Source organism: Barbus barbus, assembly GCF_936440315.1.
Source record: "Barbus barbus genome assembly, chromosome: 34".
Taxonomy (NCBI): domain Eukaryota; kingdom Metazoa; phylum Chordata; class Actinopteri; order Cypriniformes; family Cyprinidae; genus Barbus; species Barbus barbus.
This window is the reverse complement of record NC_136762.1, coordinates 19,727,999-19,743,770: the sequence shown is the minus strand read 5'-3', so window position 1 is coordinate 19,743,770 and position 15,772 is coordinate 19,727,999. Positions and strand designations below refer to the sequence as shown.

Genomic DNA, 15,772 nt, shown 5'->3' with positions numbered 1-15,772 from the left:
TACAAAGGTGATTCTGCAATAATGTTTTACCCAGGATTTGGGTAGCCTCAAACGCAATCACAGGTACTAGTCGAGACACTTTTTATTCCAGTGAATATTTCTGAACATGGATTTATTTTTGAAAGTCAGTTGCTGCATAGATACATAACTGAATGCCTTGGATACAAAAAAAAGAAAAGAAAAAAAGTATTGAATGTTTCAAGAATTTGAGATATTCACTCTTACTCTTAACACCCGGAAAATGTCTCTGCTATTTATTTATTTTTTTCTTGTCACATTCAATTGCATTTTTTTAAATACATTAAATTGTATATTTTAATTCGAAATGTCAAAATTTGACAAAAGTTGCATAACTGGATATTAGTCTTGGTTGTGTAACATTTTTATTGTAAAATAGTTGCCAAATATTAAGTGTTTACATATCTTACCTCACACTCTTTCAGTTGAAGTGTTGCACTGGAAATCTGAATGTGCAATAGTGGTTACTGCCCAATGAGATACAGAATGTTTCATAGCTCACCCCGTTCTCCCCTATATTATTTAATTTTATTTCTTTATTTATTTTGCAATCAGAGAATAAAGCACAAACTGCATCCATTTTGGCATGATTTATAAAGAAACTGTATTAATCAGAAATAGAAAAGGACTGACCCTTCACATGGGCTAAAACAATACAACCACATTTTATCATCGTTCATAGACACTGGTTTTCAAACAAGATTAACACCCCTTTGGTTATTAAATACATATTTTCAGAATACTCCCAATATTATTTTGTAGAATCAGTGCAAGGATACCATGTACCAAGGATACCAATACAAAGAGGCAACAAAGGCTCAGATTCAGCAGCTGTGCCCTGAACTTACAGTACAAATGCAAAGAAAAGAATGAGGAAATCACAGTGTCAGAAAGGGACCACAGGTTCCTCAGTGCCTGGAGCTCTGCTTTCCCTGGATGAGTTGTTTTATTGTTTTCTTTCTTGAGAATGTGGGATTAATAAAGTCTTTGTCCAATTGTGGCTACATATATTGCAACATTGTCCCATGTCAAAGTGCATTGCGCTGTCCTTCATCTTTTTCGCTGTGTCCATTGTTGTCCTCAGGAATGGACACATTATACAGAAGAGAGACATCAGGGCTTCTCTTGCTAAGATAACAATATAGACAGGTTAAGAGAAAGTATGGCTGTAAAATAACAATATTATGAATTAACAAACTATGTGGCCTCATGTTGGATGATGTTGTCCATGTTGTTTCTCCTACCTGCATCTTGCTGTAGATCCAGGGCAGAAGGCTGGTCACTCGGCTATATACTCCTGGTCTTTGTCTTTGTCCACATCCAGCTCCCCAACTCGTAATTCCAGCCAGATAAAAGCGGTTTTTATCCCCCTTGCACACCAGCGGACCTCCACTGTCCCCCTGAGACCAGTGACAAGGACAGAGAGAAAGCAAATGGAACATGGACTTCAGATCATTGTGCACACGCATGTATAACAATTATTAAAAATTGTAATTAGTAAAGTATAATAAATAGTTCTTAGAAAAGTACTCATTTTCAGTTTATGTTGTTAAAAAAACTATACCACTTTTTTTTCCAAAAAGTTTTTAACGCAAGGTATTTTATATATTATTGTATAGAAACAGTTTTAACTCATTATTTCATAAATATCCTTATTTCAGTGTGGATTTCCACCACATGACATTTTGCAATCTAACCTAACTTTGCCATGTCATAATATGATCAAATTAAATGATATTTCAAGAGACTTATTGATGTTGATCCTCCTGTTGATATCTTTTCCTGTTTTATTGTTTTTTTATGTTAGTTGCACCATATGACAAAATATTTTTTTTTACAAAAATAAATAAATATATATTTTTTATTTTTTATTTTGAATAATTAATAAGACAGAAAATTTGGGTGTAACGTCATTGAACCTATAATATATATATATATATATATATATATATATATATATATATATATATATAATTTATAGAAAGTAGTTCTTAAAGCAAATTTAATCATGCACTGCATACTTGGTTGAATAAAAAGCAGTTGTAGAACTGTGAACAACAGCATAAAGCATTTGCCCAAACCAGAATAAATCAATGTCATGAGACAAAGAAGCACTGGGAGAGACCTGGCCAGTGAATAATGTATTTGCCTGAGGTCACTTGTGCTCTAGTAGCTGAGGTAGACCCACCTGACAGGAGTCCCGGCCCCCATTCATATCACCGGCACATATCATATTCTTGCTGATGGCCCCACGGTACACCTGACTGCTGTTACACAGATGAGTGTTGATGATATTCACTGTCACTTCCATGAGGCTTGTAGAGGCACGGTCTGTGAGAGCAAAGGAAATGCTCACAGTCAAGGTCAGCTAAAAGCTTCAAAGAAGACAATAGACATTGAGAGCTGTAACATTGGCAGAGTTCTAAGATCAAATCTGCATTTTCAAACTGTAAATATGAATAAAAAAAAAAAATAAAAAAAAAAGGTTTTAATTGTTCAATGTATTATTTTATAATAATATTTTAAGAATATTTCTTATATAGATTGCATTTTTTCATAAATAAAATTAAATAATTTGTTAGGACGTTTAAGAATTTTTATTTATTTATTTTTATACTGTGACATTATTTTTATGATTTATGACTGTAATGTGTTCAGATGCTTTACTTTTTAATTTATTGGTAATTCTCAATAATGATTGTTATTATTCTCATCAAAATTATCCTTTTTGGAAAAAAAGGATAAAAAATAAAATATATAACAATATCAGCGTTATTTAAAGGCAACACAATACTATTATAATGTATACATACAGTATTTTACAATTTAAATAATTATTATAAAATAAAATATAATAATTATTATATTATTATGTTATTACATATATTATTAAAACATTATATATTATATTTATTGTGTAATAATTGTCAGAATATAAATATCACATGCAAGAGATATATTAATTTTCTGATTTGTTTTATTTAATTTTAATTATTTCATTTCATTTCATTTTATTTTATTTTATTTTATTTTCGGCGTTTTGTGAATCACTACATGTTCTATGTTTACCTTCTGTATAACACATAATCACACATGGTGTTACACTTTGTCCTATTTCTCCTCCTCTTCCATTTTCATTCATTCTCATTTTTATCTGTCTATCTGTCTGTACCTGCTCCCTCTTGTGTTGTCCCAAAGCCAGATGTCCAGCACACTGATCCATCAGAAAAGGTTTGGTCAAATGTAGGAAAGCAAACTGGCTGCACAGTGCCTGTAATGAGAAGATAAATGTTACTATAGAATATTAGGAATATGGAGTATATATAGAGCCATACACCATAAATACTATATTTGTGGTACTTTATGGGTGCTAAATGGTTTCACTGTAGAAAAATAAAAGCAGTGCATTGTCATTTTAGGGGGAACTATTTCATCAAGAAAACCCAACTTACTGGAGAAGGTAACAGGACTACTGAGTTTCAGCAAGGCGACATCATAATCATTGTTGTTACTTTTGTAGTTCTCATTCACTGTGATCTTCTTCACAAGGTAGGGGATCTGAAGGGCACTCTGGGAAATAGTCCCAACATAGACACGCCAATTTTCAGAATTCTTCATTGAGCTGGAATCAAGAAAAAAAAAATCATGTTTATTTCAATAAATGTTATAATGGGAAAAAAGAATGATTAAAATAAATTCTAAATACTTGCTGAAAATCAAAGCAATTAAAATAATACACATTGGCTATTGAACATGTTAGTTCCTGTTGCTAAACTTCTAGAACATTAGATTAGCATCTTTGTTTAGATTAGTTGTGGAATGTGCCACTTTATGATTTAGTAGTGTGGCTAAACACTGCCTCTGTAGAAGAAGATCAACGCCTGCTTCTACATCACTGCCTGTTTAGCCCCGCCCACCAATTTGCACATGTAGGTAAATGAAGACCGCAGCAAACAGGTCTATGCAGAAACCAAAGGATAAAATTTATTTGATGAATTTTATTTTTAATAAAGTAAATACTTGGTCCTTTGTTCACTTCATTTTACCACGGATTCATTTCAGGATCAAAAACAGGAGAGACAATAGCCTATTAGGTCTACTTATAATTTATGATGTTTTTTTATGTAAACATTTTGATAACATTATAAGTGGACCACAGAGAACAGTACAAAAAAAAGAAGGCAGTTCATGACCCCTTTAAAGTGTCCTTCAAATTAATAAACATGGCTGTTAATTTGTGCTGAATGTAGGGGAGGGCACTTTTGAAACACTGCTTCATGAAGCTATGAAATATTTGCAAATACTTTTTTTTGAGATTTGGAGCTTGTAACGAACTTGCCAAGTCATGTGACTTCAGGGGCAGTCGTGGCCTAATGGATAGAGAGTCGGACTTGTAACCCAAAGGTCGTGGGTTCGAGTCTCAGGTCCGGCAGGGATTGTAGCTGGAGGGAGTCAACACTCTCTCCACCCTCAATACCACGACTGAGGTGAGACCCTTGAGCAAGGCACCGAACTCCCAACTGCTCCCCGGGCGCCGCAGCATTGGCTGCCCACTGCTCCGGGTGTATGTTCACTACTGTGTGTACACTTGGATGGGCTAAATGCAGAGCACAAATTCCGAGTATGGGTCACCATACTTGGCCACACACCACTCCCCCCTCCCTTCAGCAAACGAGGCTTCGTTACGTCATACTTTTTCGAACCTTGGTTTCAAAAATGTTCAAAGTTATGATGGTTCTGTGCTAGATGCCATTGATCTAAACCCATGAATGAAACCTTGAACCCTGGCTCATACAAATTTATACATTTTGTGGAAAATCATTTGTATTTTACGAGGTGGCAAATTCGTAGGATTTTGTACAAACGGCCACCCCTAACCCCGCCCCTAGACCTATCCCTAACAGACAACGTACAAAATCGTACGAGAGAGGTCATACAAATTCATACAAATTAGCCACCTCTAAAAAAAACATACAAATTGGTCATGAAATAGCATTGGAGTGTCTGATATTTTTACTGATTTTGGATAAGTTTTATAGGGTAGGTTAATTTGAATAAATTTAATTTGAATACTTTTTCGCACGTTACATAAAAGGATAATTATGTTTAATTGCTTCTAATTGACAGTTTCTCAAACACACAGGTAGTGCATCATTTTGTAAAGCAATTGGTTTAGTTGATTTAGAGATTTGAAAAACTTTGTTCCTCCCACCACTAGCTGAATGAGTGAATACCAACCCTAGGAAGCAATGGGCAGCTGACACAACAAAGTCTGGAGAGACGAGTGATCCACCACAAACATGGCTTCCACTGTAATGCAGGCTAACCTGCCAAGGCCACTGGCCAATCTGAGAGGCGCTGCCCCCTATGATCCTGGAGGCACTTTGCTGCTTGCCACAGTCTGAAAAAAGAAGAAAAACCTCTTAATTCCATAGTTCAACATGGGAAGAATCATCCATTTACTCATCCACAAAAACAAATATAGTTAATAAGGTTTACGCACATGTATCACGTGTAGAGGTGTAACGGTACACGTAACAAACCATTCCGGTAAGGGTCTTTCGGTTCGGTACGCATGTGTACTGAACAATACAGTGTTTTTTTGATCAGCTCTGGTTCCCGTGTCTGAGCCGTGAAGCGCTGCAGAATTGTGCAGAGCGGAGCGCGAGTGAACACGATCATTCCTTCCTCTGTACTACTAGTTTTAAACATGACTGAACATCTCATGCCTCATATAATTGCTCAATCAGTGTTTCAACTGTAGAAAGACATCAACAAAACAGCATGGAAATACAATTTCACCCTAGCATTTAATTTACCTCAGCAAGTCATCAGTGTCCACAGCTCGTTAGTTCACTAGAGAAATGAAGTCTAGAGAGGAGCATTTTGCGAAATATTACACCATATACTCATATATGTTAGTCTTATTTATTTAATGTATGTTTAAATTAATCTGTTAGGGAAACATGCTATGACAGCCAGTGTGTAATTGAATATATTTTAATAAATAACCTAGAATTATTATAATTTGTTTTTTTTAAGTTGAGTGTTGATTATCTATTTAAAAATAAATAGTAATTAAATTTAAGTTTGGGTTAAATTGTTAGGCCTAATTGTAAGCTTATAATGTAAAAGGGCTCCCTATAGTTTTAAACATAAACTGAGGTAGATTTTTATCACTAACAAAATTTTAACTACTATATACATTTACCTTTTATAAAGAAAGAGCAACTTGTTCAGTAAACCGGTGTTTATTAAAAAAAAAAAAAAAAGTTTAGTTTTTCCCCCTGCTGTACCGAAATCATACCAAACCGTGACGTTAAATCCAAGGTACGCACCTAACCGTCATATGTGTACCGTTACACCCCTAATCATGTGTATCATTTAGTTATGCATCACAGTAATTAGACCTAAACTGAGACTAAATATGACTGGTGGTTTAATAAAAATAGATTTATTCTTACCCATGCATTCAAGTGAGACTGCTTTCTCATCCTGACAGCCCAAACTGAACAAACAAAAATCACAAAATACATTATGTACTACTGTTATCTTGACAAAACAAAACATCTGCTCTGATATAATCTAGTCTTACCTGACATTGACCAGACCCTGTATTAGTTTGGCTGATCTTGGTCCTACAGTAAGGGCAACAGACATCTTGCTATCCACTGGATTTGATGCATAAGCCCTAAGTAACAGAAACCCGAGGCATCAGTTATATTAAAATACTTGTTGTTGTTGGGACAAGATTCATATTTGGTCATATCTGGACCAATGTGTTCAGATGCATTAACGCATTAAAGCGATAGTTCACCCAGAAATAAATCTCTCATAATTTTCCAAACCTGTATGACCTTCATTTTCCACCATGGAACACAGAATAATAAAACAGAATGTACAAGTCATATGGACTATTCTTCAAAAGATAATGATGTAATGATGGCTGAATTTTCATTTTTGGCTGAAATATTCTTGTCAGTCATTGTTTTTTTTATTTTTAATTATGTTTACCTTCTAAAGCCAAGCTGTTCACATATCTGGTCAGCATAACTCTGATCCAATCCCTGATAACACACTGGAAGGAATCGACCATCCTGAGCAGTTCTGACCTGCAACACTCCACCTTCACCAAATCTCACTGAGAATATTAAAGAGGAACGTTAAAACAATGAAATTACATTTCCTTGATTAGTATTTTATATTTAGTATTCATCTCATTTATTTCAGTAATTTGCCAAAGCAATTTTGTTTCCATGGGTCTTATTATCTCACACAATATTGTTTCTAAATATCCAAAAGTAAATAATGTTGTTTTAAAGATTTTTAGTTTTTTGCAATGTAACCAGCAGTGCAGCTTTCAACAGCGTGTGCCATAATACAGTAAATAGAGGCCTTGCTGTGTACAGTAAATGCTTTTCTCAGAGCAGTACGGATTCTCACTAATCTTGAAATCTAGTTTCCTTATCTAGACATGCCATCCTTGCAATTTCACTTTAAAGCCAAAGCTGAAAATCTGAACCACTCAACCACTAATTTCTCTGTGTTGTGTCCTGAAAGAATCAGTTATATATCTGATTGTCAGCCTCTTTGCTGTAGAGAGTATTCTCACCGCAGTTTGTCTCTTCAGCGGCCTGTTGACAGTTCTGGATGCCATCACACTGCTCGGAGGAGTTCGAGCAGGTGTTGTCATCTTCTATCTTGTGGTGTTCTTCTTCCTTGCAGTCGTTTCCTCTGCAATCGCTGTCATGTTCCTGTTCTTTGCAATCTTGTCCCCTGCAGTCATTCTCATAATGTCCAGAATATGACTTGGATCCATAACGCACTATCCACATAAGTAAGAGTGGTAAAGAGAAAAAAGAGGAGAGGGGTTTATTTACAAGGGAAGCATTAATGGTGTGTCCTGTCATTACAGATACATCCCCTCCCTTACCTCCAAGCCAGATGGCCAGTCCAATGAGAGACAACACCAGCAGCGCACCTATCCATCCTCCCCAACAGCTGGCACTCCGTCCAAAAGACTTCTGCCTTTTTGGAGGAACTAAAGGAACAAGAACAATTCATACTCAACTAACCTCTCACATTTACGATTGAAAGTATGTAGCCCTGTCATTGTAGTCAAGGACTGTACATTAATTAAAAAATGCAGTTTATAAAGACAAATATGCACCTTGTCTATCATGGACACGTTTCCAATTTTTCTTTTTTCATTTTATTTCAATTGAAATTAAAGTCTATTGGTGGGGGTTTGAAGTAAAAATGTATAGGTGTCTGGAGAATATAATGTAGATAATTCTTGAGGTAATCATTTGGCATAATTTTTCATTTTGTTTCTTAAAGAAAATATCTGATGAAGTTTTAAAATATAATTAGTGTTTGATATGAAAAGATAATTAGAGACTGGCATCTGCTCATGTTAGATCAGGTTGTCAGGAGGTATAACTTTTATATGGCTTCACCAATTGACATTGTGTGTGTGCATCTATATAGTGTAAGAAGAAGAACATAAACAGTACATTTCTAACACAAAAAAAACAAAAAAAACATGCTTTGTAAACACAATTTGTAAGATTTCTTTTCTTGAACATTCTTATTTTTCAGCAGCTGAGCTTTCACCGGCAGTTTGATTGACAGGTAATGTGACCAATCATAATGTTTAAATATAAACATTTAAATGGTTGTTGTAATAGAAACGTATTCAAACATAAACACTTAAGTACAGTAAAATATACAGTGCCCTCCATAAGTACTGGAACAGTAAAGACAAAATTGCTCTGTTCATTGTGGAGTCAAGATATTTGCAAATATGATTAAAATATGAATATGAGACAAAACTACAGAATGCCACATTTTATTATTAGCTGGTTCAACACATATGTGACCCTGGAGCACAAAACCAGTCTTAAGTCGCTGGGGTATATTTTTAGCAATAGCCAAAAATACATTGTATGGGTCAAAATTATCAATTTTTCTTTTATGCCAAAAATCATTAGGATATTAAGTAAAGATCATTATTTATTATTATTATTTAGACATTTAGCAGACGCTTTTATCCAAAGCGACTTACAAATGAGGACAACAGAAGCAATCAATTGTTGTATTAAAACAACTACAAACAGATCCAAAACTAAAAGCTAAAACTATAAATACTACCTATACACATTTTAAAAATAAAGAAATTAAATAAAAATGACAAATGCTTACAACACAATTTCAAAACTTAACATTTAAATGAAAAACAAAAAATAAAGCTAAAAAAAATTCTAAATATTAAAGAAGAAAAGGTATAATAGGAGTATAATAATGATTCTAACACCAAAAAAATTACAACTGCTGCGACCACTGCCGCAGTAAACTAAGCTTTTTTATACCCATCTAACAAAATACTGATTGAATTTAGCTGGACACACTTTCCTTATTTTTCCACAACAAATGGCCAAGCAAGCACAGACACTAACAAGATACGCGAGACAGAACGAGACCAAACGCGATATCAGCACGTCTCCACATAGTAAACATTATACACAGATCATGTTCCATGAAGATATTTTGTAAATTTTCTACCATAAACATATTAAAACTTATTTTTTGATTGGTAAAATGCATTGCTAAGAACTTAATTTGGACAACTTTAAAGGTGATTTATTCAGTATTTAGATTGTTTTGCACCCCCAGATTCCAGATATTCAAATAGTTGTATCGCATCCAAAACAAACAATACATCAATGGATCCTAACAAACAATACATCAATGGAAAGCTTATTTATTCAGCTTTCAGATGATCTTAATTTTTCAAAATATTGACCCTTATGACTGATTTTGTGATCCAGGGTAACATATGTTTTACCAAATAAAAAGAACAGCACTTAGACTTTATCCCACTCATTGATGTGAGCATAAGTATTGGGACAGTTGTACATAAGGCAGATATAAAATATTAAAAACTATTATTTAGATGCAGATCCCTTGTGCACAATCACAGCAGCGAGTCTGTGACCCATAGACATCACCAGACTCTTGGTCTCATCCTTTGAAATGCTTTTCCCAGCCTTTAATGCAGCCAATTCCAATTGTTGCTTGTTTTGGGGAGTTTCTGCCTTTACTCTCCTCTCCAGCTGGTGAAATTCATGTTCAATCAGATTTAAATCTGGAGATTGACTTGGGCAATCTAAGACTTTCCATTTCTTTGCCCTTATAAATTCCTTGACTGAACTGGCAGGGTGTTTTGGGTCATTGTCCTGATGCAATATGAAGCACTTCCCAATGAATCTGGTGGCATTTTCTTGAATATTAGTATAAGCAAGATTGTTTTGTACCCTTCCAAATTCATTCTGCTACTGTCATCATAAATTAAGTCATCAGTAAAGTTGAGAGGGCCTGTTCCAGAGGCAGCCATGCACGCCCATGCCATGACACCACCTCCACCATGCTTTACAGATGAGGCTGTATGATTGGGATCATTGCAGTTCACTTTTTTTCTCCACATTTTTTCCCATCACTTAGATAAAGGTTCATCTTTGTCTCATCGGTCCATTGACACAGTACCAAAACTCTTCTGGCTCACCTTTGTGCTTTTTTGCAAACTCTAATCTTGCCTTTCTATTTTTGGTGCTGGTCAGAGGTTTGCATCTTGCTGTAGCATCTGTAATTCTGTGTCAAAGTCTCCTGAGGACAGTAGATTGTCAGAGCATCACTCCAGCTTTCTGGAAGTTGTTGGTGATTTTACAGACACATCTTTTAGGATTCATTTTCACAGCTTTTATGATTTGTCTGTCATCAACTACTGTTGTTTTCTCAGCCAATCAGGTCGTTGTTGGTTGCTGGTGTCGCTGGTGGTTTCCAAACTCTTGATTTCTCCATGCCCTTTGTTTTTGCTAGAGCTCTAGCTGACTTCCTCTTTTCTTTTAGCATCCAAATTGCTTGCTTTTCTCTCAAAGTCAGCTCCCTCATCTTCATCCTGGTTTGTGTGTCATCATCGAATGCAAGATTCAGAATGCAGAAGTAATGGATATAACTGATACGACACATTCCCTGCTTTTAATATCTGAAGAATTAATGCAACAGGACACAGCTGATCACTTAGAAAGACCTGTGAGGCAACTGTTGCAATACTTATGATCACATCAGATAGAGGGATGAAACTCTAAAAGTGCTGAACTTCTTAGCTGGTGAAACATCTGTGTTGAATCACCCAATAAAATAAAATGTGACATTCTGTAGTTTTGTCCCATATTCATCTTTTAATCATATTTGTAAATGTCTTGACTTAACACTTAACAAGCCACAAAATGTTTATTAAAAAGGGTACAAAATGCAGATTAGACATTATGATTGGTCAGATCGCCTTTCATTCAAACTCCCGGTGAAGGGTCAGTTGCCCTCTCTGTTTTGATTATGATCAATTTGTAAAAACAGTTTGCAGATATTAGCTTCAATTAGCAAGAGCAGATTACATAGGAAGCTATTTTTCACAGTTGCACCAAACCGGAGTTACTGAAGAGATTCAGTACATACCAACAACATGCTGTGTGGTGATGATGACAGCGTCTACCTGTACTGGTGTTGGATCCTTTGGAACATAATATGGCACAGATTTCTGTGTGAACCCATATTTTTCCTGACGAATTACCTCCTCGTATGTCATAGGAGGTGTCTGTGGGTCCGCTGCCACAGAGTAGTATGGTGGAGGAGGGTCCTTCTACAAAAGAAAAAGTGAAAGTTTTCATAAATGATTATAAACTTTTCAGTTAGCTCTATTATGGTTGGTGAGGTTTGAGAAGTTTTTTTTTTTGTAAAAGCATTATCATTTTAAAACACGAAAGATGCCACACAGTGCTCTTACAATTTGTTTGTGTACCTTGTCCTAAATAATTGAAATGCCTTTACTTTCCTCCCACACCAGAATTCTTTGAGTTCTACATTCTAGTCAAATGCCATAACAGATATGTCAATATACTTGTAGTTCTGGTCTAGTTTTAGTTTTGTTTTCTTTCACCGTAACCTTGATTATAGTTTGAAAAATCTCTTCAAAAAAAGATATGCTTTAAAAATCAACGTCGGCATAAAATCTTTTTTTTTTTTTTTTTTTTTGATGTATAGCCATGTGAAATGGCTCAAATGGATTTATGGATCAGAAACTGATCAATGTGAACGGAAAGTGCACTGAAAAATAGTAAGATGTACAAACTATTTTCACTAGTAAAATTACAAGTAAATGTCACAGTTAATTACAAAGCGGAAAGTAACACATTATAATAAATTCAAAATTTTGAAGAATAAAGACTGAAAAAGTATTTTCTTGCAAAAAGTATTCCAATAATCTTTGTTCTTGTTGAACTTTGAAACAAAAAAAAATCATTTTTTGTAGCATATAATTAGATTCTTTGGTCACTGAATTGGGGTGATTACTGAAACCTGATTATTGAGACCAAGTGTTTGCACTGACCGCATGCTCCATCATAAAATCCTTCTATGCTGCCAATCTGCTCAATATTTGAAACTTCATCTAAAATACCATTTGCATTAGACATGCAGCTTGGAAAACTGCTTATTACGAAAGACTTTGTCAAAGGCAATCTGCCAGCCTTTCCTCAAGACTAAGTGTTGATGTCACTATGCTGATCTGTAACCTACATAAACAAGTTTGGTCACTAGGATGAAATGGATTGCTTCCTTGTGAGCGCAACAATGGAATGCAGAGTGCCTCTTCTTCTGGATGTATATATTACAGGAAGTATTTATATTTACAGGAATAGTTCAGTAAAAGTATATTGTTTTCATTGTCATGTCATTCCAAACTCGTATAACTTTATTTCTTCTGTGTAATGCAAAATGTTCATTTCTGATGATGACATTAAAAATTATGCAAATATAAGTGGTCTTGTCTAGTATTATACTATATATTTCCCTCAAGCCTTTCAATGTTGCTAGCGAATCAATAATCAATGAGCTGAACTCGAGAATCAAATCTTCCCACAAATGAAATGAACTAGACTCAAAAGAATCATTCAAGATTTTCACGTTGATTTCGATGGTTTTCCCAAAAATTTGAGGATGTGGACAACACACCACAGGACCTGGATCTCGAGCAGTTCTAGATATGCATCAGCTTGTCTCTAAAAATGTAACGATTGTCACTCGTGTGAATGAGCACTGATTTGGGTTTTTGCAACTGACGCTATTATCTTCTATCACAGATAATGACTGTAGAAAAATTACGTCATAGCACTTCAGTATTTATGTAATATTGTCGTGGCAGTGTTCGTCTACTCCTAAACACTCTGTCACCGGTTATTTACCCTTAGAAAAGTTGTTTACCCTTTCAAAAGTTGAGAAGATTCTCAACTCTTTGTGGAGAAAAAAGTTGAGAATCGCCTACAAATATAAGTTGAGAAAACTCAAAAATCTGCTGAAGCTGGTTGACTTAAAATTTTAAATTGGCTCAACTTTTTTTTTTTTACAGTGTACTTTGAAGGCCACAGACTACCTCACTTGAATTTCCATTTCAATGGCCTCTTTCTCTGTCACTTTCAGAAGATGTCCCTCTTCAGTCCAGTGAGTAGGTGTGTAAGTGCTTGCACTGCTTGACCAAATAATAATACTAAACCGTTTGTTTACACTTGCCATGTCACCACAATGCTGCGGGTTTCACACCTTGCCAGGATTTGGTAGGTGTGTCTCCTGGTCCTTAGATGTATTGAATTCATGTTGTATTCATGTAGTTTACATGCACCATAGAAACCACTCATGTAGTGTCACAATACAGCATAAAGCTCGACCAGGAATTGATTTTCTGATTACTGTCTGCCTGCTTGATCCTTTTTTTTTTAGCCTGTTCAACCTGTCCAGTCAGCAAAAATGGACTAGACCAGTCACATTTTTAGTGCAGTGCCAACTTGATGATGTCAAATATGAATCAGTCATAATAAAGAGTATTAGAGAGTATATTATTAATTAATGTCATATTTATTGTGAGTAATTCTAATTTGAAACCTTTGAGCAAATATTTCAGTAATGGTTTCTTGAGTACTACTATTATTAAAACTACTTAACTAGAATAATGAGTCACAGTCTTCAACTGACATACCCAAACAATACAGACCAGTTTTAGTCCAGAATGAACAGTGGGTTTCTCTCTGTCCATGTAGGATAATGAGAGTGTTACTTAACTACCTCAACATACCAGATTTCTTTAAATTCATTCTTAAAGCTCAGTTGGCTTTAAAACATGTCATTTTTCTGCAGGTGATCTACTGTAGACATCTGAAATTATCCAATATCAGGATAAACACCATCAAATAATAATACTTAAGGTTTGCGCCTGCATTCGACAAATGAGATGTGGTTTAGGTCTCACTTTGTTGTGTTTGAAGCTGAAATAGAGAATGAGAATGTTTCCAGTTCAATGTGGAGGAACTGGTTTGTCAAAACTCTCACCCTTATCTAAAAGAGAGAGACTAGCAATTATATAAAACAGTTAGCAGCAAGCTGTGGCAGTAAATAATAAATGAAATATAATATTTGAATGCATTACCTTTAACTCTTTATAGTAAGATTTTATATGAGCAGTAGATTATCACCATAAGCTTAAATAAATCTAATCATATAGGTAGCCCTTTACAATAAAGTTCAATTAGTATCGGTTAATAATGCATTAACTAACTATGAGCAACACATTTGCAGTATTTATTCACCTTTGTTAATGGACGTTAATACAAAAATTAAATGTTATTTCAGATTCATTAAGTACCTGATACAATTTTTGATTTTAATAAAATATTAGTAAATGTTGGATTTATCATCGATTAATAAATGCTTTAAAAGTATTGTTAATTGTTAGTTCATTTATAACTCAAATAAATATTTATCAGTAAACAGGCTAAACAATGAAGGAGGAAAATGCACAAAAAATGAGATGCCACAAGTGAAACAATGTATGCATGTTAAAAAAGTTCCACTTTACAAAAATAAAAGCCTTTAGTGGGACTTTATTAATGTTTTAACTATCTAAAATCACGAGGTTATGTACACTTGATTATTTAGTTACTTGACTGGCTTTATATTTTTATTTGCAGTCATAATTTATATTTCATTGTTTTAACAAAGCAAAACCAGCTCAAGTCTCTCTTGAGTGTTCGAGACCCCGACAGTACATGCAAGCCAGACTCAAATGCATTTATATGACCAGGTGCAATTATAATAAAAATGCATTCATTTGAACAGACCACTGAAATAGACCACACAATAGAGAACTTTAAAATCTGTAACGTGAAAAAAAAAAAACATAGGTCAAATAAAACTGAAAGATTTCACTTTGCAGCCAAATCTCTGTGATTCTGTCTTACCGTATCATTGTCTGCCATTGGAAACAGGAATGAGGACTATGGTTAGATCCAAAGTGTCTGTGTAGGGTGGGCGGGATTTCAATCTGTCTCTGCAATACCAAAGACCCTCTTTTCTATTGCTGACTTGCTTTTCAAGACATAGTTAGGACTGCCCTCTTATCCTCCCTCTTTTAGTCTCATAGGAGGAATGCCAGTGTCATATCTACCTGCCCGACCAGTTTCACGACACTAGAGCCCTGGACGCTCTACCCTCACCTTCCCTCTGGCTCATGTGGAAACAATGAGCTCAAAATAGCCTTGCATCAAAATAAAGTCCTTGTTGGAAAGTTCTTAAAACAAAATCATTGTTGTGCAATAAGCAGACCTAATGAATATTGTAAAACATTGATTTACTTAGTACTTTTTATACT

The 15,772-nt window shown here is 34.9% G+C and overlaps 1 protein-coding gene across 1 annotated transcript; it reads right to left on the bottom strand.

The window, feature by feature from the left end:
• Nucleotides 1–66: 66 nt before the first annotated feature.
• tmprss13a (transmembrane serine protease 13a) lies at nt 67–15,512 on the bottom strand. The gene is made up of 13 exons (XM_079392780.1): nt 15,363–15,512; nt 11,533–11,716; nt 7,952–8,059; nt 7,631–7,843; nt 7,033–7,159; nt 6,614–6,709; nt 6,483–6,526; nt 5,257–5,419; nt 3,471–3,640; nt 3,191–3,289; nt 2,207–2,349; nt 1,263–1,418; nt 67–1,146 (listed from the first exon to the last, which is right to left on the bottom strand). Exons 1-13 carry the CDS (start codon nt 15,378–15,380, stop codon nt 1,132–1,134), a joined length of 1,536 nt encoding a protein of 511 aa, XP_079248906.1. The 5' UTR covers nt 15,381–15,512; the 3' UTR covers nt 67–1,131.
• Nucleotides 15,513–15,772: the final 260 nt, after the last annotated feature.

Bases quoted from the DNA above. Each gene is read 5' to 3' on its own strand.
- tmprss13a (XM_079392780.1), bottom strand. The intron at 3,641-5,256 runs GTTGGTATTCAC...TCTTGATTCCAG, and splicing joins GCTGCCCATTGCTTCCTAGG to CTCAATGAAGAATTCTGAAA. The intron at 2,350-3,190 runs GTACAGACAGAT...TTGCTCTCACAG, and splicing joins GACAACACAAGAGGGAGCAG to ACCGTGCCTCTACAAGCCTC.